This window comes from Pelobates fuscus, chromosome 1 (genome assembly GCF_036172605.1).
Source record: "Pelobates fuscus isolate aPelFus1 chromosome 1, aPelFus1.pri, whole genome shotgun sequence".
NCBI lineage: Eukaryota > Metazoa > Chordata > Amphibia > Anura > Pelobatidae > Pelobates > Pelobates fuscus.
The window spans coordinates 194,038,453-194,065,358 of record NC_086317.1 but is presented as its reverse complement, the minus strand read 5'-3'; the positions used below and the strand labels follow the sequence as shown (position 1 = coordinate 194,065,358).

General features: G+C 41.3%; 1 protein-coding gene across 2 annotated transcripts in view; it reads right to left on the bottom strand.

The window, feature by feature from the left end:
- CPNE5 (copine 5) overlaps positions 1–26,906 on the bottom strand; it is a 417,182-nt gene that overhangs the window by 244,479 nt on the left and 145,797 nt on the right. For both annotated transcript variants that reach the window (XM_063453199.1, XM_063453200.1), the window contains exons 2-3: positions 22,140–22,180; positions 20,170–20,216 (exon numbers count right to left, since the gene is read on the bottom strand). In XM_063453199.1, the coding sequence (XP_063309269.1) occupies positions 20,170–20,216; positions 22,140–22,180 (88 nt within the window). The remainder of the gene's footprint in view (positions 1–20,169; positions 20,217–22,139; positions 22,181–26,906) is intronic.

Below are 26,906 nucleotides of genomic sequence, written 5' to 3'. Positions count from 1 at the left end.
GCATGGGGCCATGCTTTTGGTCGGTCAAACCTATGACTTCCAGGAAATTCATGAATACCTGAACCGATCTGGGTTATTTTTGGATATGGTTCACCCAGATCGGGGCTATGGTTCACCCAGATCGGGGCTATATGGGGTTTTGCGTGTTTTTAAGGTACTTTTTGGGGTTTCGTAAAATTGTATGTTTTTTATGTGCTTGGAGATAATTGGGTTAGACTAGTACAGTTCCTGATTCAATTATCTCCCAAGCACACAGGAGGGATTCTATTGTTTGTGTATGGGTGTATTTGTTTGTGTCTCGCTGTATGACTCTGTTTTTATTGGTTTGTTCACCTGGGTGTCGCCCTTGTTGGGAAACTTGCATAAAAGGCCAATGTGCCTCCATTGAAATGCTATTCCAGCTTACACTCCAAGGATTGTCCCCTATTGCAGCTAGGAAGCGGTCCTTGGCGAAGGTACCCAGCCAGGGGTAAGGGAGCTCCGCTACAATTGGTGGCAAGCGGTGGGATGGCTTCCTAGCCTAGGTAAAATCAGCACTACTGCAGTATGGAAGGCAAGTACTGCCGGGCAGTATAAGGCTTCGACGCCAGACTCCAGCAGCGACTACAGGATGTGCTGTGCAGTATGGAGTACCCGATCCCAGAGGAAAGAGAGACAGAGTGGAGGGTGGCGCTTTGAATAGATCTCTGGAAGGAGGGCCTTGACAAAATTTTACCTTTCCGGAGTGAGGAAATCCTGACCACCGACCAGCGCCAAGCGGAACAGCTAGAGCTGCGGATGCCATTCCTAGGAGACCAGACCTCAGAGGAATGGGTAAGAGAACTGGAGAGGCTTGTCATGACTGAAGTATGGTTGGATGAATCATACCGGGCCTTGAAGTGGCATGCATTCATTATCTACCCGGGGTGGGTCAATCTCCAATGCATTGATGGAGAGGACTACGATGGCCCTGGTCTTTTGCGGGAGGTTTTTGAAGAGGGTATGGCGTTAGGAGACCCAGACAGTTTCCGCTTCAGGTGCATATGAGATGAGCGGGAAGACAGCTTGGGTCTTATGGAGATAGCGGAAATGCAACCAGATCTGACTTTTCTGGCCAACCGTGAGTGGGAGCTTGAGAAGTACTATGCTCACCTATTTAGCCAGGTGACGCTGCCTGTCTCTGACCGGATGGGGCTTACGGACTGTATACCATCGGGAGCGTTGAATTTTGTCCCTCCTCCCCAGCAACTAAGCATGTCATCAGGAGACCCGGGCACTTCTTCCCGACCAGCCCCAGAAATAGAAGACTTTATCAACTGGTCCTTTATCAACTGGACTTTATCAACAAGGGCGACACCCAGGTGAACAAACCAATAAAAACATAGTCATACAGCGAGACACAAACAAATACACCCATACACAAACAATAGAATCCCTCCTGTGTGCTTGGAGATAATTGGGTTAGACTAGTACAGTTCCTGATTCAATTATCTCCCAAGCACACAGGAAGGAATCTATTGTTTGTGTATGGGTTTATTTGTTTGTGTCTCGCTGTATGACTCCGTTTTTATTGGTTTGTTCACCTGGGTGTCGCCCTTGTTGGGAAACTTGCATAAAAGGCCAATGTGCCTCCATTGAAATGCTATTCCAGCTTACACTCCAAGGATTGTCCCCTATTGCAGCTAGGAAGCGGTCCTTGGCGAAGGTACCCAGCCAGGGGTAAGGGAGCTCCGCTACAATTGGTGGCAAGCGGTGGGATGGCTTCCTAGCCTAGGTAAAATCAGCACTACTGCAGTATGGAAGGCAAGTACTGCCGGGCAGTATAAGGCTTCAACGCCAGACTCCAGCAGCGACTACAGGATGTGCTGTGCAGTATGGAGTACCCAATCCCAGAGGAAAGAGAGACAGAGGGTGGCGCTTTGAATAGATCTCTGGAAGGAGGGCCTTGACAAAATTTTACCTTTCCGTAGTGAGGAAATCCTGACCACCAACCAGCGCCAAGCGGAACAGCTAGAGCTGTGGATGCCATTCCTAGGAGACCAGACCTCAGAGGAATGGGTAAGAGAACTGGAGAGGCTTGTCATGACTGAAGTATGGTTGGATGAATCATACCGGGCCTTGAAGTGGCATGCATTCATTATCTACCCGGGGTGGGTCAATCTCCAATGCATTGATGGAGAGGACTACGATGGCCCTGGTCTTTTGCGGGAGGTTTTTGAAGAGGGTATGGCGTTAGGAGACCCAGACAGTTTCCACTTCAGGTGCATATGAGATGAGCGGGAAGACAGCTTGGGTCTTATGGAGATAGCGGAAATGCAACCAGATCTGACTTTTCTGGCCAACCGTGAGTGGTAGCTTGAGAAGTACTATGCTCACCTATTTAGCCAGGTGACGGATGGGGCTTACGGACTGTATACCATCGGGAGCATTGAATTTTGTCCCTCCTCCCCAGCAACTAAGCATGTCATCAGGAGACCCGGGCACTGTACCACCTTCTTCCCGACCAGCCCCAGAAATAGAAGACTTTATCAACTGGTCCTGGGAAGACCCCCAGTTGGCAAGTGGAGATGGGACCAGGTCTCTCCACCAGCCCTACAGGGATGCTGGGCAGCCGGCCCCGATCTCCAACCCCAGATGGAGATGATACAGGGAGCGGAGTGTGTCGTCCTTCCTCCCCAGTGGCAGAGTGTATTGTTGGGAGAGGAGACGGTTGGTCTCTCTCCCCAGCGGCAGAGTGTGTTACAGAGAGTGGAGACAGCCAGTCTCACTCCCCAGCGGCAGTGTATCCTACAGGGAGTGGAGACAATTGGTCTCACTCCCCAGCAGAGTGTGTTACAGGGAGGGGAGAGAACCGGTTTCACTCCCTAGTAGCAGTGTGAAGAGAGTTGTGCCATCCTTTCTCCTCAGCGGCAGTGCATGTTACAGGGAGTGGAGACGGTCGGTCTCACTACCCAGCAGCAGGGCAAGTTATTGGGAGAAGAGATAACCAGTCTCTCTCCCCAGCGGCTGTGTATCCCACAGGGAGTGGAGACAATCGGTCTCAATCTCCAGCGACAGTGTGCAGTACAGGGAGTGGAGTGTGTCGTCCTTCATCCCCAGGGGCAGAGCGTGTTACAGGGTGTGGAGACAATCGGTCTCACACCCCAGCGGCAATGTATCTTACAGGGAGTGGAGACAATTGGTCTCACTCCCCAGCAGCAGTGCGCAGTACAGGGAGCGGAGTGTGTTGGCCTTCCTTCCCAGCGGCAGAGTGTATTATTGGGAGAGAAGACGGATGGTCCCACTCCCCACAGATGGGGCTGTCATCCAGGGACATGCGCCCTAGCATGGATGGTGCAGATAAAACACAGGTTTGTTAGAAAATATACACCATTTTTGCAAAGGGTCATAAATATCTTTCTGCTCTTCAGAAATATATTTATGACCCTCTGCAAAAATGGTGTCTATTTTCTAACAAACCTGTGTCTTATCTGCACTCATGTCGCTTTAACACCTGTATAACAACTCAACTTTGAATTCTATGTGTCGTCTTGCTCAGAAATGCTTCAGACTTGAGAAAGGGAGGTTCTCCCGAAAGCTTGTCATTAAAAAAATCTGTTAGTCCAATAAAAAAGGTATTACAAGATATGAATTCTATCTGTTTTTTACATCTACATCACTGGACTAATACAGCTACAATCTCTCTCTCTTTATATATATATATATCTATATATACGTACATGTGTGTGTATATGCTGGACATACCCCATTTTAAACACCCTGGGTTGTCTACATTTGAAAATGGTATGCCATGATGGGGTTATTTCACATTCCTGAGCTACCATATGGTTTAAAAAGGCAACACAGACCCAGAAAACCAATCTGGCAAACTGAATTGGGCAAGCCCTATATTGACCCTGTAACTTTGAAAAACACCATAAAATCTGTACATGGGGGGTATTGTTATACTCGGGAGACTTCGCTGAACACAAATATGAGTGTTTAAAACAGTAAAACCTATCATGACGATGAAATCACCAGTAAAAGTTCAGTTTTTGTGTAAAAAAAAAAAAATGCAAAAAATAAATGAACGCTAACTTTGGCCAGCATTTGTAGCTAAGACTGAAAAGTTGAGGTTCATACCGAACATTAGGTTTTTTTGGACCCCGGACCCGAACACGGACATATCACTGTATGTTCGGGTTGGAGTTCGGTGTTCGGCGATTTAATGGCGCGTTTTCAAAGGCTGCAAGGCAGCCAAGCAACAAGCGTTTGACTCGTGTGCCCTTAGAAGCCATCACAGCCATGCCTACTTATGGCATGGCTGTGATTGGCCAGTGCAGCATGTGACCCAGACTCTATATATAAGCTGGAGTCGCGTAGCGCGGCACGCACATGCAGTCTTATTAGTGTAGGGAGAGGATGCTGCCACTGATAGGGGCAGCTTAGGAAAGAATTCTGCAAACTAGTACATTAGTGGAGTGGGCTGCACTTCATATCTGAGAGTCAAATAGAAGCTTCAAATACCGCGGTTACATCAGAATTTTAAAAAGTCATTTTTATTTTGGTGCTAAATAGTACATTAGTGGGGTAGTACATTAGTGGGGTGCACTTCATATCTAAGAGTCAAATAGAATCGTCAAATACTGCTGTCACATTGCAGTTTTAAAACTTAAAATGTTTTGGGTGCTAAAAAGTACATAAGTGGGGTGCGTGCAATTCATATCTGAGAGTCAAATAGAAGCGTCTAATAGTGTGCTTACTGCGCAGTGGTAAACATTATAATTGTTTTGCTGCTAAACTGCTAAATAGTACATTTTGGGGCGTGCACGTCATACCTTAGAGTCAAATAGAAGCGTCTAATACTGTGGTTATAGCGCAATTGTAAACATTCTAATTGTTTTGCTGCTAAACTGCTAAATAGTACATTTTGGGGCGTGCATTTCATACTTTAGAGTCAAATTGAAGCGTCTACTAGTGTGCTTACTGCGCAATTGTAAACATTCTAATTGTTTTGCTGTTAATCTGCTGCTTACATTGGAGTTTTAAAAAGTCAATAAAAAAAAAAACATTTGGGGCACTAATTAGTATATTTGGGGTGTTCACTTCATATCTGAGAGTCAAACTGAAGCGTAACTTTGATTCGAATTTACTACATCGGTCACTTGTAATATTGTTTCACACCTACAACACTTGTTACACAGATCTAAGTGATAGAAAACAGATTGATATTTTCTACACTAGAAACTACCAGATAACAAGCTGCTATGTTTAAACCAGTGATCAATAGCTAAGAGGTACTTCAACAATATTGTAATTCTGGGGCAATACCCTCACAAGTCAAACTGAGAGGTCAGTTTATAGGGAAAACTGTTGCCTGGTAAAACAATTACCATATGTCCTTTGCAGACTTTACATGCTGGAAAAACACAGGTGCCAACTGCTGTGGCTTTCTGCAGTGTGCATACCGGCAAGGAGGGCAGGGTTGAGGAGTGAGTGGAAGATGATGTGGAGGATGATGAAATCCAAGACCTCACATGGAATCAAGGTCATGTGAGTAACGTTTGCAGTTTGGAGGAAGAGGCGCTGTGGCACAGAGGCACCAGCACAGCATAAGAGGGAGCAGGGTGCAAAAGCGGAGCGGCCGTCCCCTAGCGCTCGTCGGCATGTATTAGGTCGAGAATTACCAGTTATCCAAGTAATACATGTAGCGATCAAAGGATCCATAATAGACTGGAGCGAACCCAAACTGCAAAGTTCGGGTTCGTACCAGATTTAACAATCCATTCGTAGTTTCACAGTGAGGTGGGCAGTCCGGTGACCAGGACCCAGATACTGTCAGGATGTGATATTCACTGTAGCGGCTGTGGGCGCTCTTGGCGTTGTCACCCTGCTGCTGCTTGCCTGTCTGTGCTGCAGCGTAACTTCGGCCTTCCCGCTCACCGCCTCATGAGACTTTGCGAGCAGCAGCAGGCAATAGTGGAGTTTCAGCTGCAGCACACAGGGGCCAGTGGCTCTGCACCAGACTTCCCTCCAATTGATCAGAGTTAAAGGATTTCAAGTGGACTCATTACAATTACAGGGCCTCTAAAGAGTCCTGTATTGTTATTTGTCGTCACTACCTTCCCGTGTCGGGAGTGGGTCATTTGCGCGCCTGCTGCCTACCTTGCATGTGGTAGCCGTTTCTCAGGGTCCCTGTACGGAATGTAAACCTGATTCCCCGTTACCCGTGGTCACCATGGTAGGCGCAGAAACTGGCATCGAAAGTTGATATGGATGACATCTGCATGCAAACTCGCCGCCACGGGGATGTGCGATTTGCTCGAGGTTCTCTAGAGTCAACAAAGTTCCTGCGCAACTATAATGTCAACAGCTACTCTGCAGAACAGAGTTGTCTTTTTTTATATGTCCCAATATTTTGGGGGCTACTCCAATTAAAATATATATATATATATATATATACACAGTGTTGGCTATCTCATCCTCCTCCTCCACCGCCATGATCACCGCCTCCTTAACCTATGAGACACTTAGTATAAACTACATTACACATTAGAAGAGGTTTGTGAAGGCCTTTTCTCCATGCATCAGGAGTTGAGCATTTCTCCATGCATCAGGACTGCAAGAAATGCACCGCAGGCCGCAAATGTTTCTTTATTTGTATGTCCCAATATTGTGTGGGCTACCACAATTAAAAAAAAAAAAAAACATAAAATACAGTGTTGGCTACCTCATCCTCTTCCTCCACTGCCATGGTCACCGCCTCCTCAACCTATGGGTCACTTAGTATAAACTAGGTACACATTAGCAGAGGCTTGTGAAGGCCTTTTCTCCATGCATCAGGAGTTGAGCTCAGTTTGAACAATGAATGAGAATACCCTGCACTCCAAGCCTCTCTCAAATGGATAATTCTGTTGATCCTCCTGACAGCCATGCTTTAGATTTTCATTTATGTTCTTCCAAAGCTAAAATCAAAGATTCCATCTAGTGCTATTTTATGGCTCAGCTGTATTTTTAATTTTTATGTTATTTTAAGTGATTTCCCTATCCACATTTGTTTGCAGGACACTTGTCCTACTCTTACCCCCATTTTACTTCCTTTTGCAGCTCTCTAGCCCTTTCCAGGAGTTTTTTAGAGGCATTTTTGTGGCCACAAGTTCGGGTCCCCATTGACTTCAATGGGGTTCGGGATCAAGTTTGTGGTCAAGCTCGAGCCCGAACCCGGACTTTTTTCGGCCGAACCCGCCGGACCCCAACATCCAGGTGTTCGCTCAACTCTACAAAAGACTAAACATACCCCATTTTGAATACCGTGGGTTGTCTACTTTTACAAATGGTATGCCATGATGGGGTTCATTTTCATTCATGGGCTGCTATCAGTGGCGGATCCAGAACCTCATCTCGGGAGGGGCACTTGTAGATTATTTAAAGAAATAATCCAGGCACAATAACCACTACAGCTCAGTGTAGTAGTTATAGCGCCAGTAGTGCCAGGATCCCATCCCAGAGTAAGTAGTCAAACCGTTTAAGAACAGTTTGACAACTTACCTGGAGTCTGCTGGGATATTGGGCATAGGAGCAGTGGTATGTGTTAGGGGTGAAGTGTGTGTGAAAGGTGCAGTGTGTGTGTGAGTGGTGAAGTGCGAGTGTGTGAGGGCGGCAGTGTATGTCAGGGTTGCAGTGTGTGTGTGTTAGGGGGCAGTGTATGTGTGGGGCAGTGTGTGTGTGTGTGAGCGGTGCAGTGTGTATGTGAGAGTGGCAGTGTGTGTGAGAGTTGCAGTGTGTGTGTGTTTGGGGCGGTGTGTGTATGGGGGCAGTGCTTGTGGGGCAGTGTGTGTAGTGTGTGTATGGGGGCAGTGTTTGTGGGGCAGTGTGTGCAGTGTGTGTATGGGGGCAGTGTTTGTGGGGCAGTGTGTGTAGTGTGTGTATGGGGGCAGTGTTTGTGGGGCAGTGTGTGTAGTGTGTGTATGGGGGTAGTGTGTGTAGTGTGTGTATGGGGGCAGTGTTTGTGGGGCAGTGTGTAGTGTGTGTATGGGGGTAGTGTGTGTAGTGTGTGTATGGGGGGCAGTGTTTGTGGGGCAGTGTGTGTAGTGTGTGTATGGGGTAGTGTGTGTATGGGGGTAGTGTGTGTAGTGTGTGTATGGGGGGCAGTGTTTCTGGGGCAGTGTGTGTAGTTTGTGTATGGGGGTAGTGTGTGTATGGGGGTAGTGTGTGTAGTGTGTGTATGGGGGGCAGTGTTTCTGGGGCAGTGTGTGTAGTGTGTGTATGGGGGTAGTGTGTGTAGTGTGTGTATGGGGGTAGTGTGTGTAGTGTGTGTATGGGGGTAGTGTGTGTAGTGTGTGTATGGAAGGCAGTGTTTCTGGGGCAGTGTGTTAGTGTGTGTATGGGGGGTAAGGAGGGTAGGGAGGCTTTTTTCTTTTTTTTAAATTTAATTAAAAATAATATATTCATGTCCCCCCTCCCTTCTTACCTTTACTGGGAGGAGGGGGGACATTTCTTAGTCCCTGGTGGTCCGGTGGGGATTCCCAGGTGGTCCCAGTGGTGGTGAGATGAACTCTAGCCCAGCTACAGGGCTAGAGTTCACTCTCGCGAGATTTGGAGCGTTGCCATGGTAACCGCGGCAACGCTCCAAATCTCGCGAGAGGAGGACCCGGAGGAGCTGCAGGTAAGAGCTCCCGGGTCCTCTCTCCCTCCCCTGCCGGCTGCCAGCACCGTGCCTGCGGACCGTAGAGGGAGAACTCTGATCTCCCCTCCGGTCTACAGGCACATTGCAGGGCTGGCACTTGGGCAATGCCAGTCCTGCACTAGCCGGCAGGGGAGAATCTCGGGGGGGGGGGGGCAATTGCCCCGTTGCCCCCCCCTGGATCCGCCACTGGCTGCTATATGGTCTCAAAGTCAACATAGGCCCAGCAAACCAATCTGGCAAATTTCAATGTGCATACTTGGAAAGGTGGAAAGCCCTACATTTGACCCCTGTAAGTTTGCAAAAAAACATAAAACATGTACATTGGGGCACTGTTATACTTGGGAAATGCTGCTGAACACATATTGGGTGTTTCTTTGTCAGGAACACATAACAGGAGCTGAGAACCCATGCCTAAAATACAATGTGTGTGAAAAATAACACAAAAAAATGACTACCCAAAGACTGGTGGTAGAATTAGTGCATGGGAAGTGTTAAAATACCACTATTTGAAATACCGTAGGGTGTTTACTTTTCAAAAATATATGGTTTGATGGGGGTAAATTACATTGTCCAGCTTCGAAAATTTCCCAAATAGGACACGGGGTGCATGATGACCAGCTGTGAAAATTCCAAGTTGGAAAACTGGAATGGGCACCCTCCAAATAAGGTCTTTTAGCCCCCAGAGAACCAGAGACACCTATACATGGGGGGTATCACTGTACTCAGGAGATGTTGTTGAACACATATCGGGGTGTTCTTTGGCAGTAAACCTTAAAGTTCTCCGTACATGTATACTTAAATTGCTATGTGTGTCAAAAAAATCACCAATTATTATTATTTTTATTTTTTGCCATAGATTGGTGGTAAAATGGTTGCATGAAAAGAGTCAAAATACCCCAAGTTTAATACCTTAGGTTGTCTTCTTTTAAAAAAATATATACATGTGAAGGGTTATTCAGGGGTTCCTGACCGATATCAGTGTTACAATGTAACTTGCGTTAATTTTGGGGGAAAAAATGGTTTGGAAATAGCAAAGTCCTACTTGTACTTATAGCCTTTCCAAAAAAAAGCTAAGAACATGTTAACATTGGACATTTCTAAACTCAGGACAAAATTTAGAAACTATTTAGCATGGGTATTTTTTCAAAGTGTGGATTTTTTTACAATTGTTCATCGTATTTTATAATTGTTATATAGTAAATTATATGATATGATGAAATAATGGTATCTTTAGAAAGACCATTTCATGGCAAGAAAAACTGTTTATAATATGTGTGGGTACAGTAAATGAGTAAGAGGAAATTACAGCCAAACACAAACACCACAGAAATGTAATAAGAGCCCTGGTCCCAGACGGTAAGAAAATTGAACAGTGGTCTGGTCACTAAAGGGTTAAAATAAAGTAGGATAATGGTATTGATAATAGTAAGCCTAGTGGAGAGATTTGGCTCTCATAACGGTAATCCCCCTATTGACAGCGGTGGGTAATTGTGGGTTAATAGGCTGTGTATGTATGTTGTCTATATATGTCCAGTATATATATATATATATATATATATATATATATATATATATATATATATATATATATGCATTTAATTATCGCTATTTAAAAATGTGTATAATAATCAATAACTAGATCATTTCTTCCTGTCTTTTTTGTAAAATGTAAATCATATGGTAACCCTAGTTAACCCCTGTGAACTGTAGTTAACCAGGGACCATTAGTCTGACATATGTGTAGATTTAAGATAAAGGCACTAGGACATTTTTCTTTATTCAAGGATTAAAATCTATTCTGGTAAAGTAGAGGTTATACATTTGTTATACTGTGTTATTTGTAAAATGTGGTTTGTTGATGCAGCAAAAAGCATTTAAATCTGAAATGAGTTACACTTACGCTAAGGATTTTGATGTTACATCCCTGCAAGAAACTCTCGTCTGACATGTATAGAACATTGTTTTGCCTTGGCACTGAACAAATGTTTTCAGGCACAAATCTTCAGTCGCAGGAAAATTGTCTTCACCTATGCTTTCCATTAATAAATCTGCCATTTCTGCCCAGTACTTCACTGAGCAAGGTCATGTACTGTGCTACTACTAGTTACTTTGATAGTGGTTTGTTTTTGTTTTGTTGTTGTTTTTTTTGTATTTCAGATTATGCTCTTTAAGTACCCCTGGACCAATATGGGAAGGGTCACATGACTGCTGGCTTATGCCTGTCAGTCAGTTGTTATCCCTTCCTTAATTGACAGGTGGGGAGTAATATTTACAAATATCCTGGTTGTTGAAAAAGGGCTGTGGAAAGTGATTTGTCCTTGTCAGGGCAGTACAGTGTTGTATGTACTGTTAATGCCTTGAGTTGAGTGTGTTTTTCTCTTTTTAATGTTACAGCAGGAATAGCTTTGCCAGAGGAAGAGACATCTACAGACGGTGTTACTGAGGAGACAAATCTTGGGTCCTTCACAGTGACAACTAGAATTAGTGGTTCATGGAAAAGGTTTGGTTGGAACAATCCACTGTTCCAGGTACAGAAGTTAATAGACTTACATAGTTGTTTTAAAGACTATTATATTGGTTATTTTATAAACCCAGCGGCTAATGCCCTTAGCTCAAACTTCAGTTGTCAGTATCTTGATAGATATTGGTTGTGAAAGAGTGTAAACCTTCACATCAATATCTGATATGACGTGACTCATATTTTACTTAAAATGGCTCTGTCACCATCTGGGGACTTAATAATGCATAATCTGCAAAGACCTCTAACACTGACATCACCGCTGGTTGTATGGTGAGGGTGGTGGTGGGAGGGGGGAGGTGAAAGGTGAATGAATCTGTCCCTTACAGGCGCCACAATCTTCTTTCCGGCTGGTCCTCTTCTGCTTCTTGTGCTTCAGCACCAGGGGCCGACTTCATTGCTCTACTCTCGCATGTTCTTTTATTTATTTATTTTATCATTTTTTATTATTAATTTTTTACATTTTTTTATATTATTTATTATTTTATTATTTTTGTTTTTATTTATTTTTTGAATTTTTGTATTATGGTTTTTGTACTTTTTATCATTTGTTTCTTACGTTATTTCTTTATTTTTTCTTGTTTTATTTTTTCTATTTTTTTCTTAGTTTATTGGTATTCTTGTACTATATCATATATGTTTTATTCTTTCCACTGTATTTTCTTCATCTTTCTTTTCCCACTTTTTTCTTATGTTTTTTTCTTCCTCTCTGCTTTCTCATATACACAAACTCATTTGAGTTGTGAGTTTTCCCCTGTTTATTGGACTCATGTGCTTACTAGTTTGGCACATTTCGTGCTGAACGCATGCGCCTGAACATTGACATTCAGGGCGCCGTGTTCATACGATCGCACGTACGAACATGCGGACGTAAGTTTGTTGCCGTTCACACGTATATATATATAGATTCTGGGGACTATTCTTCCTGTCACTTTCACACTTGTGCAATAACGAAGTGCGATTAGATCAACCTGAAGATGCTTGAACATATCCTCTTCCGGTTTGCGTTCCAAGGCACAGGAAATGTGGGGTTTTGCGTTCCATCTTATAGGAAGTGGATATGTTTTACTATTATTAGCGTTTCTTATTTATTTTATGTATTATTATTTCTTTTGTGGGACTTATTGGTTATCGTTTTTCTTTGGACACACAGAGGTGAGCTATTTATATATTAAAGTTTTTTTGTGACAATATGTATAATTTCTTTTGTAAACTGTTGTAAATTTAATGTAGTTTGTTAATATATGTAAACTTCTTATTGGTTAATTATTTGCACATATGATATATATATATACACTGAAGTGACTATGTGGTGTTAGCATGACAAAGACCACTTGGCAGGTCGAAACATTGCCTGGAGAAAATGCATTCTGATTAACCCCTTCCCGACCGTGGACGTATCAGGTACGACCGACAAAAAACGATCCTTAAGGATCATGGTCGCTTCCAGCCGCTCTGATGGTATTGCAACGATGCCTCGATGTCGAGGCATCGTGCAATACCTCTCCTTACTGCCGGGCGCTGGGTGATCGCTCCCCCCGGAGGGATCACTTCCGGGTTGTTCCACGTGGCACCCCGCAGTTAAGAAGAGCATCTGAAGCTATTGGGCAGGCTTCTGATGCTCTGCCTGTGCTGAGTGCCTCGAGAAGTCGAGGCACTCAGTGAAGAATTAAGAAAATGTAAAAAAATAAATAAATAAATAAAAAATTACAAATATATATAAAATAAATGCATGTGGCTCCCAAGATGGCGCTGCCTTTCTAAAGGCAGTGCATCATGGGGCTTCTGGGGGTGTTCCTAGCCTGACTCATCATAGAGGCAGGCTAGGGACATCCAATCAGAGCTTGCCTCTATAACAATTTTATTCTAACTATGATCCCCATTTGTCTAATCAGGTCAATATTAGTAAATACTGACTCTGATCAGTATGGATCTCCTTCCCTATCTTCACTTGTGTTTACGTGAGAGAGGGAGAGAGATCTGTGTTTTAGGTAAAGATATTTAGGTGGTTTTACGTAGGAATTTGTAAAAGTGTGAGACCCAAAGGCTCTTTTCAGAGCCATTAGCCCCTATCTTGCCTGTGATCACTATAATCACTAGACATGTGCAATTTGTTTCGTTCCAAATGCAAATTTGGACGAATTTTGGAAATTCTGACATTTGGATGCTTCCAAATGTCCGAAGAGCCGAATTTCTTAATGCCGAACCGAACTGAATTGCCGAAGTGCCACATTTTAGAATTTCCAAGTTTCCGAATTTTGGAAATGCTGAAGTGCTTCAGATTTCTGAAAAGTGGCAAAACAGGAGAGGGTTGGGGTTAGGGGTTGGAGTAGGGTTATTGGTTGGGGTAGAGGTAGGGATAGGGTTAAGGGGGTTAATAGGCTGTGTATATATGTTGTCTATATATGTACAGTATATATATATGCATTTAATTATCGCTATTTAAAAATGTGTATGATAATCAATAACTAGATAAATTCTTCCTGTCTTTTTTGTAAAAAAATAAAAATAAAATTTAAATCAGGGTTAGTGGTTGGGGTAGAGGTAGGGATAGGGTTAAGGTTTGGGGTGGGGTTAGTGGTTGGGGTAGGGTTAGGATTAGGGTTAAGGTTTGGAGTAGACTGAGGGTCATGCTACCCTAGCCACACCTACCTGCATGCGACTTACACAGCCTCCCTAAACACGTCATGTAAAGAGAGATCTAATGTTTAAAATTCCTTTATTGTACATTCTGTTTAATTTAAAATGTCTTATCTCCTGCACTGGTACCTTGCAGGAACTTCATAAGTGTGATTAAAGTTCAATTTACAGAACAGGAGATTAAAATGTCTAAAGTAAGTTAACATCTGATTTAAAAATGCATGCTGTATCAGTCAGAGAGGCGTGGCTAGGGCTGCATAATCAGATACAAAAGTGATTTACAGTGTCCCCCACTAATGATGGCACCCTTGCTATCCTTTTGATCTTTTGTCAAAAAAATACACAAATACTCTGCTCTCACGGATATCAAACAATTGCAAACACAACACAGGTTTATCTAAAAAATATATATATATATATATACAATCTTTGGCACACTTTTAGTCAATACTCTGTGCTACCTTTGTTTGCCAAGAAAACAGCTCTGAATCTTCTCCTATGAGGCAAGGCAAGGAAAGGGGTTTGAGATCATTCCTCCTTACAGAATATCTCAAGATCCTTCATTCTTCAAGGTCAATGCTGCTGGACTTTCTTCTTCTGTTCACCTCACAGGTTTTCTATGGGGTTAATGTTAGGGGGCTGGTATGGCCATGTCACTAAATAATTTTTCTGTTGATTTTAATGTCTTTTGGATCTTTGTCCTGCTGGAGGATCTAACCACAGTCCATTTTAAGCTTTTTAAGGAGGCAGTCAGGTGCTCATGTAATATCTGTTGATATTTGATAGAGTTGTCGATGACATGTATCCTAGCAAAATAGCCAGGTCTTCTGACAGAAAAACAGCCCCAATACATTAAAGAGCCACTACCACATTTAACCATGGGCTTGAGGTTCTTTTCCACGTGGCTACCTCACTCTGTGCGCCAAACCTACCTCTGGTGTTTATTGCTAAAAAAAAAATAAAAAAAATAAAAAAAGTTTTTTTCTTCTAACTAGAGAATCCAATCCCAAATGAGGTTCCAGGAGTGTCTGGCAAACTGAGGATGCTTAAGTTTGTTTTTGGATGATAGTAGAGACTTTTTTCTCAAAACCCTTCTAAAGAATTTCTGGTGTTGCAAGTGTTGTCAGACTGTAGTTTTGGAGAATTTCTGAACCCAGAATGCAACCCAGAATGCAACTAACTGCGATTCTTCAGCTCCGAAATGTTGAGATTTTTTTGCTACTCAAAGCATTCTCTTCACAGAGCGTTGCGACAAAAAAAAAAAAAACCACATATCCTCTTCCAGGTTGATAACATTCCCAGTTGACTGGTACTTCTTAATTATTGCCTTGATGGTGGAAATGGGCATTTTCAATGCTTTTGTTATTTTCTTATACCCACTTCCTATTTTGTGAAGTTCAACAACCTTTTATCACACATCACAGCTATTCCTTGGTCTTACGCATTGTGATGAATTGTACATTTTTACTTATCATAGGAATATATATCAAATATTGTGTTCCCATATGAATTCATAGGCGTGCCAACAATTGTGCCACACATATATTTAACAAAGAGGTTTATAAACAAATTTCACAAAAGTGTTGTGTTTACAATTGTTTGCTATCCATGAGTGTAGAGTATTGTTGTGTAGTTTTTGAACAAGAGTCCAAAAGGTTAAACAATAAAACAATTATTCACAGCCCTTTTCTGTTCATCTTTACCAAGCATGTCAATATTAGTGGAGGGCACTGTAACTTCTAAATGTCAGATTGAGCAGTGAGACTGTAGGGGCATGATCTATACACCACAATTACTTCATTAAGCTAAGTTGTTTTGATGCTCATAGTATTTATTTTAATGGTTATTTTAACCATTTGGGGGGAGGACTGTTTCTATGTAAAGTGCCCTATTGGGCACTGTGGATAGCTCTCCGTTTGCAATAAAACCTGTAAACCCGGTCCACTTACAGGTTTCTCCCATGCACACTTTTTAGGGGAGAGGGAGGTTTATTTATGGTAGGTAGATGGGAAGAGAGATGAGAAGGAATATTTAAATTAGAAAAAAAAATACTATATAACTAGCGGTAGAAGGAGTCAGGGAGCACACAGGGAGAGGAGAGCTATCTTCCCTTTGCAGGACCACTGCATGCTGCAGACAGATGTATTTTATGAGTTCTGGACTGCCAATGTCATGTGTGCTGGGGATGCAACTTGCCCCAAGCCACAATTAAAAATAACTGAATGTGCAGTGCTTCAAGTCAGTGACTTCAAATCACCGAACAGGTCATCCTGGTTGCAGTAACCTTTTAAGTGTATTAATTTTTGCAGTAAGTGTCTACTGCCACAATTATATATACATATAAAAAATAATTAACTGAAACAAATATTGCCAGTTTGTCAGTTCAGACAGTGGGAAACCAAGTGTAACTGTCTAACAAAGTAATTAGAGTAAATATTTCATGAAAGTCTAATAAAAAAATATATTGCAAATGGAAATAAGCCAGCAAATTCATTTGAACAGCATGTTTCTAAATTAGAATAATATATACATTTTAAAAAGCCCATCTTCATCTCTCATATGTTCTTTTTCGTGTGGGAGTGGGAGGAGAGGTTATAGATGTGGCAAACTAGGTTACAGTATAATACAGTGTATCTTTTTTTCATCTCCTTGATAAAATAAAAGTGCTTTCATTCAACTGAATAAGGTTTTGTCTTTACGTATATTTCTCGAGATTTCCAAATACGAAAAGGAGGCCCGCGTGTCTCATGCCATAATTCATACTGTGTAACTTATGTGTTTTCGAATGTTTTACGTTAGCATGTTTACCAATTACCTTCATTTCGAGAACTGTGTGTCTCTATAGATGCCATTTTCCACTGCTATGTTCAATTGGAAGTCGAACAAAAAAGATATTTACATTTAAAAAAAGAGCTTTCATTCATATCTGTTCAGTCTGTAAAGAATACAAATTAAATCTATGTAGAATTTTTTATATTTAGGCAATGAATGCCATGTTTCAGTGTTTGCAGATGACACAAAACTCTGTAAAGTAATACAATATAAGCTGGATATAAGTTTGCTGCAAACCGATTTAGATTGGGTTCTGGGCACTCAAATGGCAGACTAAATTTAATGTAGAAAAATGCTAAGTTATGCACTTCAGAGTAAAGAATGCACAAGCAGTTTATACCCTAACAAGTAGTTAATTAGGGATAACAAACAGGCAACAATGTGCAATGTCAATCGGAAGTTAAGAAGGCCAGTAAGTTATTGTATAAATTGGGGCATTAATTCTAAGGATGAAACTTTAATTTTGCCTCTTTATAAATCACTGGTTAGGCCACACCTAGAATATGCAATGCAATTTTGAGCACCTGTTCTAAAGAAGGATAGTATGGCACTAGAAAAAGTGAAGAGGTATAATGGAGCATTTTAGTTAAGAAGAAAGGTTAACAAATGTAAATCTCTCGTTTGTTTATACAAATACAGGGAGTGCAGAATTATTAGGCAAGTTGTATTTTTGAGGATTAATTTTATTATTGAACAACAACCATGTTCTCAATGAACCCAAAAAACTCATTAATATCAAAGCTGAATATTTTTGGAAGTAGTTTTTAGTTTGTTTTTAGTTTTAGCTATTTTAGGGGGATATCTGTGTGTGCAGGTGACTATTACTGTGCATAATTATTAGGCAACTTAACAAAAAACAAATATATACCCATTTCAATTATTTATTTTTTACCAGTGAAACCAATATAACATCTCAACATTCACAAATATACATTTCTGACATTCAAAAACAAAACAAAAACAAATCAGTGACCAATATAGCCACCTTTCTTTGCAAGGACACTCAAAAGCCTGCCATCCATGGATTCTGTCAGTGTTTTGATCTGTTCACCATCAACATTGCGTGCAGAAGCAACCACAGCCTCCCAGACACTGTTCAGAGAGGTGTACTGTTTTCCCTCCTTGTAAATCTCACATTTGATGATGGACCACAGGTTCTCAATGGGGTTCAGATCAGGTGAACAAGGAGGCCATGTCATTAGATTTTCTTCTTTTATACCCTTTCTTGCCAGCCACGCTGTGGAGTACTTGGACACGTGTGATGGAGCTTTGTCCTGCATGAAAATCATGTTTTTCTTGAAGGATGCAGACTTCTTCCTGTACCACTGCTTGAAGAAGGTGTCTTCCAGAAACTGGCAGTAGGACTGGGAGTTGAGCTTGACTCCATCCTCAACCCGAAAAGGCCCCACAAGCTCATCTTTGATGATACCAGCCCAAACCAGTACTCCACCTCCACCTTGCTGGCGTTTGAGTCGGACTGGAGCTCTCTGCCCTTTACCAATCCAGCCACGGGCCCATCCATCTGGCCCATCAAGACTCACTCTCATTTCATCAGTCCATAAAACCTTAGAAAAATCAGTCTTGAGATATTTCTTGGCCCAGTCTTGACGTTTCAGCTTGTGTGTCTTGTTCAGTGGTGGTCGTCTTTCAGCCTTTCTTACCTTGGCCATGTCTCTGAGTATTGCACACCTTGTGCTTTTGGGCACTCCAGTGATGTTGCAGCTCTGAAATATGGCCAAACTGGTGGCAAGTGGCATCTTGGCAGCTGCACGCTTGACTTTTCTCAGTTCATGGGCAGTTATTTTGCGCCTTGGTTTTTCCACACGCTTCTTGCGACCCTGTTGACTATTTTGAATGAAACGCTTGATTGTTCGATGATCACGCTTCAGAAGCTTTGCAATTTTAAGAGTGCTGCATCCCTCTGCAAGATATCTCACTATTTTTGACTTTTCTGAGCCTGTCAAGTCCTTCTTTTGACCCATTTTGCCAAAGGAAAGGAAGTTGCCTAATAATTATGCACACCTGATATAGGGTGTTGATGTCATTAGACCACACCCCTTCTCATTACAGAGATGCACATCACCTAATATGCTTAATTGGTAGTAGGCTTTCGAGCCTATACAGCTTGGAGTAAGACAACATGCATAAAGAGGATGATGTGGTCAAAATACTCATTTGCCTAATAATTCTGCACTCCCTGTATATTCAGGACCAATACAAACTATTGTGTGGAACTTTATTCATAAACAGGGCTATTATACATAGGACACAAGGTCATGCGTTTAGACCAGAAGAAAGAAGATCTAAGGCAAAGGAAATATTTTTTTACGGTAAGAACAATAAGGATATGGGTTATCTGCCTGAAGAGGTGGTTTTATCAGAGTCTATGCAGATGTTTAAACAGCAATTGGATAAATACTTGCACAAACATCAAATTCAGGGATATTATTTTTAGTTAGTGGGGTATTAAATTCCTGATCCAAGGAGATATCTGACTGCCATTCTGGGGTTATGAAGGATGTTTTTCCTAGTTTGTTGGAAAATCAGAAGTTCTTCAAACTGGGTTTTTCACGTTCTTTTTGAACAACATCAAAAACAGACGTTAGAAAGGCTGGACTTGATTTACAAATGTTTTTCAGCTATGCAACTATGTAATTATGGAAAGACTTTACAACATTTTTTAGGTTCATACAAGTTATTTTTAATAACTCATGGATAAAGAGAGTGACCCATAATGCAGGCATGTCCAGAACATTGCTTGTGGCTGAAAATCTTGCCAGAGGTGTAGGATATCCATAATTTACAGGTAACTTATTTTGGTTTGGTTTTCCACTAAGCGTTGTACTTGGTACATTGATAAATTGAAGAGTTGTGATCTAAAAATCTTTTTTGTTACATACAAAATGTCAGCTTTTAATACACTATAAACACAATCTGAAGTTACATTTCATTGATAATAATAACAAAATATTTTGTGTACTTATATCCTACAGTATAGGCTTGGTAACTAGTACCAATTCATTTTATTGACCTATGAATGTTAAAAATCTGGGTTCACCTATATGGAAATCAAACCTGTGGCTATGGTCACCAGCTGTATATTGAATCCTTGAGATTTGGTAACAGGTTTGGGCAGAGGCAGACAATCCCACTATACCTACCAAGCACACTTTGCAAACCTAGATAAATGGTTCCAGTTGAATAGGTAGACCTAGGTGGCAGTGAGTGGCTCTGTTTGCCTATTTCAACTGGGCCTGCTTAACTAGCTTTAATGATTAGGTTGAATTACCCTGACTCACTTGCTTTCATTGGGCAAAACAGGCATAGTCTCTGAAACTAAGTTTGATTCATTAAACATATTTAGAAAATCTGTTAATTCATGTTTGTATATGCAGAATTACAAAACATCACCTCTTTTCAAAGCTACTGAAGTGCAGCTAACGTTTTACTAATTTCAATTTTTTTCTAGTGTAAATACATTAATTGTTATCAGGATATTTATAGAATTCATTCAAAAAGCAAGCACATCACTCACCTCTCTCCATTGCTTACTCTCTACTCCCTGAGTATACATGACACACACTGCAAGAAAACAGAACTAGGTAAATGTGTATAGCATTTGTATTAGTATTAAGGAGTCCTAAAGGAAAGCACTATGAAGTCATGTCCTATGTAAAAATGTATATCATAATTTTTGAACAAACTTTAAACACAATCTTAAACATGTAAATAAGGTAAAATGTGCATAAAAAGCATATGTATGTATAACTTGATGTTCATGGTTTGATAAAGTATTTAACTTCTAATTTTAAAGAGACACTCTAAGCACCACAACAGCTGTAAACATGAAAACTTTTTTTTCTTTTCATAGAGTCTGCATGAGTAACATACATGGGAGGTGTGGCAAGGGCTGCATTAACAAAGGAATTTAACTCCAGCGGGGGCCATAACCAGAACACCTAAACTGCTTAATTAAAGTTCTATGGAGCTTTAAAGGGACACTATAGTCACCAAAAAAACTTTAGCCTGATTAAGTCGTTTTAGTGCACAGATCATGCATCTGAAATATCACAGCTAAAATATCTGCCATTTAGGAGTTAAACCACTTTTAAGTCCGTTTGTGCAGCGCTAGGCAAATCTCTCTTACATGTAACCTCCAGCTCTTCAAGTTTACATTTAATCACACACAGGAGGTTGCTGCAAGGTCTATGATGCTATCAACAGTGCAGGAAATAAATTCTAAATTAAACAGACTGTGTAATAAAGGAAAGGTAAGCACTACATATCACTTTACAGATAAGTGTTTTGGAAGGCTGTGCACATTACATGACCAGAGGTGTGACTAGGCGACTGTAGTGGTTTAATAAATATAAATTTTATAAAGCTCCTATACAAATACTACACTACTATGCACACACTATACATGGATGAAAAGGCGTGGCCAGGGAAGGGCGCTGTGAACAGGGTACGTTAAGTCCTATGGCCACCCTGGAGAGAAAGGAAGTGTCACTAGCAGAAACAGGACATCTTTTTAAAGGTACAAAAAAAAACTATTTTAAATGTATTAAATAGCACATTATGAAGCAATTTGCTCCTGTGTTTTTCAATCTATAATGCAAAAGTTTACATTTCAGTGCGATTAGAGGAACACACCAAGCACCATAACCACTAAAATCCACTCCATTGGTTATGTTGCCAGGAGTACCCTGGTGCCACTCCACCATATGTTAACTATTTGACAATTTTTCAGGAGTTTGTCACCTTCTCCAACAAAGTTCTCTACATTGAGCTAAACATGGTGATGCAGGGCTTAGCTCTTTGGTTGAGAGCAATCAGTTGATGCTCCAAGCCAATGAGCTGGCCCTTCATGTTAGGGCTTAGCTCAGGAGAGCTAATAAAAACTGTGCTGTAGTTGCTATAGTGCTTGGAGTGTTCGTTTAAATATCAGACACAATACACATGTGATGGGCGTCAATCACTGCTTACTATCCTTGAGTACCATAAGCACCACACCAGACACCATAACCACCATAAACCCCCTTTTTACCGAACGTCGTTCGACTCCCATTCGAAAAACCGAACCTCCATGGAAGGTAAAAGTTTAGCGTGTTCATGCCATTAAGTGTCCGATTTGAGTTCCATGCACTTGATGACCAAACACAGCTGGATGCGTTCGACTAAACAAGATGGCCGCCGCCACGTGTTCGAATAGCTTCGGAAGTTCGAAGTGCCACTTCGAAAGTTCAAAGTGTGGCCATACAAGTTTAAAAAGGGCACACACAGTGGTTCTAACTAGGATTTGACACAGGGGCCATAGTCACAGGGTAGGAGGCTAGCAAACAGGCCCCTCCAAAAGCCAGTGATGCGGTTACTTTGGTCACAACATACAACAGTGACTACAACTCATTACAATACCAATGATATATTTGCTGTATTGTGGAAAATCCATTTGCAGTGAGCTTGTCAAGCTGTATTATTGTTAAAAAGAGTAATAAAACTACTTACTGGGGTCGGACTTCGAGAATGTGTCTTTGTCTAGAAGATTCCTGTACAAAAAGAAAACAAGAGATATGTTGTAGGTGTTACAGTCACTGCTTTTTGTGATTCAGCACACGCTCTGCACCAATAAAAACACACATGCTCTATATTATGTAAACTGGAATACACCTGTATGATGCTTCCTCATGCTACTCTGTTTGTCCTTAATTCACTCCTTTGTCCTGCACAGCACAAAACAAAAACTATGTAGTTATATGTCCAGTCATCCCAGTATTTTTTTAAAACTAGTTCCAATATCTACAGCTAGTTATTTTCATACTGGTATGTCCCAGATAAGCAACCATTCCCACAAGTTCGCAGACTATTGAGCTTACCTTTCCCAGGGCAAACATTCCATCTCCTACTCCATGCTTAGCCAGATAAGTTGCAGTTCACTGAGTCAATTATAACTCTTTGTTTTTAACAGTCTTTTCTTAAGGGAAGGTACTCTAATGATTGAAGTCAATAATCTCTACACGTAAACCCTATATATATATATATATATATATATATATATATATATATATATATATATATATAGGAGCTTCAGTCAAATCTCTAGTAAATAATTGACTACAGCAAGGCAAACCTGGGTTATGTGGTCCCTCTTAAAAGTGAATGTGACAGTAAATAATAACATGCAATAAAAAGAGTGCATTATATGTAATAATCATAAATCCCCTCCTAACGATGTAATCTTTAAGAAAACTCCTGTATGTATAAATGTATCAATTTATTTAGATGCCAATATATGGAGTGAATGAAAAACCCTCATTTAGTCAGTTCGGTGCAAAAGTATTTAACTTCTAAATCCAATAGCACTCTCTTCTTCTGAGGAGTCTGTCTAAATCAACCCCTCTCTCACCCAAAGACACTCGTCAATGTCTGCAAACCTAAGACCTCTAGGAGATTTTTTGTGGTATGCCCTCACATGACAGAGTGAATGTGTTCCATGATTCTTCTTTTAAATGGTCTAAACGTTTTTCCGACATATCTCATACCACATTCACAGGTGCTTAAATAGACAATCCCAGCGGTATTACAGTTAAAAAAATTGTATCACTGGGAATTTCACTGAACCATTGGAGTTGGTTATCCACTAAGAGTCTCTTGAAATGTATTTGCAAGCCACACAGCAACCACATTGGTAGGAGCCTGTCACTGAGAGCCAGCGTTTTTGGTGGTGATTCATTTAATTAGATAGGTGACTAGGAACCAGCAGATCCTTGATATGTCTGCCTCTTCTTGTAGTGAAAGAGACTCTGGGGGAGAGGACACCGGATAGATGTGGATCCTGGGTCAGGAGTGGTCAGAATCTTTCCAATACTTTCTTAGCTTCATCCCAACCCGAGTCAAGGTTAGCAACACATCTTATTAGCTTTGGAGTACTCCTATCTTCAAGAAGCAAGTCTCTCTCTGGTAAGCTTTTTTCAAGCACCTATTCTGGTAACCTCTGTCCTTAAATCTCTTTTTCAGATCATTTGCCTAATTTTAAAATCCTCTACTGAGGAGCAGTTACGTTGCAGCCTAAGATGTTGACCCACATTGATTCCTCTTTTAAGAGGGAGTGGGTGGTAACTTGTTGTGAGTCACAAAGGGGGCATGCTGCTGATGTTCAGGTCATCTGGAATCCAAAAAGGACCTAATATTGCTAAGTCCCAATTCATGGGGTATCGAAGAGTAGGGCCTCCATATCAAGACTGCAGAGTAGGGAACCCTGTAGTATCTTTAAAGATGAAAGACCACTAAGGATATCTGTGGTATCCCTAAGATAGGAAGGTAACTTCTCCACAAAGGTCCGCAAGATCTTATCCCTAGATAGGAAGGTAACTTCTCCACAAAGGTCCGCAAGATCTTATCAACATATATGCTGCCTATATTTTTGTCAAATTATTTGACCCAGAAACAATGGGTCTTGCTGTTAAGTCAGCATATTTTTTGTTGACCTTTGGGATACAGTAAAACGTTGAAGTGGTAGGATTTCTCACATAGATGTAATCATATTCATCTTTTGTGATGACTGCTTCATCGTAGGCTTCATCTTACATTGATTTAAATGTTTTTTGAGAAATTGGGATGATGGATACTTGATAGTCACTTTATAGTCCTTCATAGGTGTAACTATCATTAAGGGTATTCTTCGCCATGCGGATGTAGTGTTCCCTATTGAGCAGCACAATATTACCTCCTTTGTCTGCTGGTTTGATTATGTCGCGTAACTCCTGTAGATCCCCCTACTCTGCGCTAGTGAGGTTTCCATGTGGTTTTAAAGAAAGTGAATTTGTGGCCATTTTTTTTAATCATACTACATGCAGATTCTACAAAGAAGTCTATGTGTTTAAACTCCCTGAAGTTCGGGGTGAAATTGCTTCTCGGCTTGAGGTTTGGGTAAGGTTTGGGAATATTTACATCATTTCTTTCCAGTAGAAAAAGATGGCTTTACAAATGTCTCCCGAATAGGTTAATATCCTGAACCCATTCAAAATGGTTAAATTGTGGTATTGGAAGAAAAGATTTGTACTTGTGTCAGGGTAATGTTTGAGAGATTAATGATCTTATCATTTCCGGTTTGTGTACTCTCCCCCTATAGCAGGTTTGTCTGTACTGTGGTAGAGTGCCCCCTCTTGGTGGTTGTGTCCTAAAAAATAAACCCCTTTTTTCAAAATCTCCCTAGAAATGGGAGTACCTCTTCCCCTTTGAGATGTCCCTTTGACGTTTCATAGTCAGAAGTTGTGAAGAAATCTGAGTCAACTCTGACTGATCTTTTGAAGCCTTTGTAAACCTTTCCGGATTTGTAATGTCATTATCTATAATACACTTATGATATTTACAACTCTTAATCACATTTTGATACTTGCTCAGACTCTATTGGAGTTTTTGTTCCTGCATTTGGAACGATGGATGTTCCTCATGATTATTTATATTCTCCACTGCATGCTTAACCTTTTCATCTACAGATTCCAGCCTTTTGGACTCAAATATGCATATGATGTGCATGATTTTTTTGGAACAGGTATTAGCAACATGAATCATCCATCTGGATACTAGTAGCTAGTTGAATCCTTAGACCTCTAGGAATCATATATTTGCTCAGGTGGTATTTTTAAAGATGACATTTCCTAATCTAAGCAAATTTGTTGTCTACAAAGACTCGGCAATTCTGAGGGACGACATAACCAAGGTTCACCGTACAGTACAGTGGTGTATCCTGGTTTTGTGCTGCCCTAGGCAGGACAAAACTCAGGCGCCCCCCCTTGCCACCCCCACCCAACCCTTCCCCCCGCCGCCCGCGCCACCCACACCCAACCCTTCCCCCGTCCCGCCTTTTAAATACACACACACACATTCACTAACAGATACGCATACACTAGCTAACAGAAACACACACTCGCTAACAGAAACACACACACACTACAGACACACTCACTAACAGACACACACTCACTAGCAGATACACACACACACTCACACTAACAGACACACACAGTCTAACAGACACAAACAGACCACTTGCTCTGAACACTCTGCTAAGCTCCCTCGCGCGCCTCAGAGTGAGGCTGGGAGCCGGAAGATGACGTCATATTCCGGCTCCCAGCCTCACTCTGCGGCGCGCGAGGAAGCTGAGCAGACAGCTCAGAGGAAGTGCTCCCTCGCCGGCCGCCCGCCCAGCAGACAGCAGCCTGCACGCCCGGCTGGCATGTCAGTTAGCCGCAAGGCTAACAAGGCATTTGCCCTGGGCGTTTGGGGCGGCTTTTTTTGCCTCCCCCTGGAAAATGCCGCCCAAGGCAAATGCCTTGTTTGCCTTGCGGCTAAAACGTCCCTGGTGCAGTAGTAAATTATTTACTAGAGATTAGACTGAAGCTCCTACATTCAATTATTTGATTAGTAATAATTATATTTTTAAAGACATTTTACTTAAAGGAACACTATAGTCACCTAAATTACTTTGGCTAAATAAAGCAGTTTTAGTGTATAGATCATTCCCCTGCAATTTCACTGCTCAATTCACTGTCATTTAGGAGTTAAATCACTTTGTTTCTGTTTATGCAGCCCTAGCCACACCTCCCCTGGCTATGATTGACAGAGCCTGCATGAAAAAAAAACTGGTTTCACTTTCAAACAGATGTAATTTACCTTAAATAATTGTATCTCAATCTCTAAATTGAGCTTTAATCACATACAGGAGGCTCTTGCAGGGTCTAGCAAGCTATTAACATAGCAGGGGATAAGACAATCTTAATTAAACAGAACTTGCAATAAAGAAAGCCTAAATAGGGCTCTCTTTACAGGAAGTGTCTATGGAAGGCTGTGCAAGTCACATGCAGGGAGGTGTGACTAGGGTTCATAAACAAAGGGATTTAACTCCTAAATGGCTGAGGATTGAGCAGTGAGGCTGCAGGGGCATGTTCTATACACCAAAACGGGTTCATTAAGCTAAAGTTGTTCAGGTGACTATAGTGTCCCTTTAACCCCTTAAGGACACATGACATGTGTGACATGTCATGATTCCCTTTTATTCCAGAAGTTTGGTCCTTAAGGGGTTAAAATATGTTTTGCATACCATAATCACTTCATGGTCATGTTTTGCATACCATAATCACTTCATGGTCATAAGTTACCAAATATATATAGGGGGTTTACGTGTAGCGTTAATTGACTGTACAAATAGATATTCAATGAGATAAAAAAAAATTAGAGTACCACTTTATCCTTGCTGTATCTATAGAATGCATT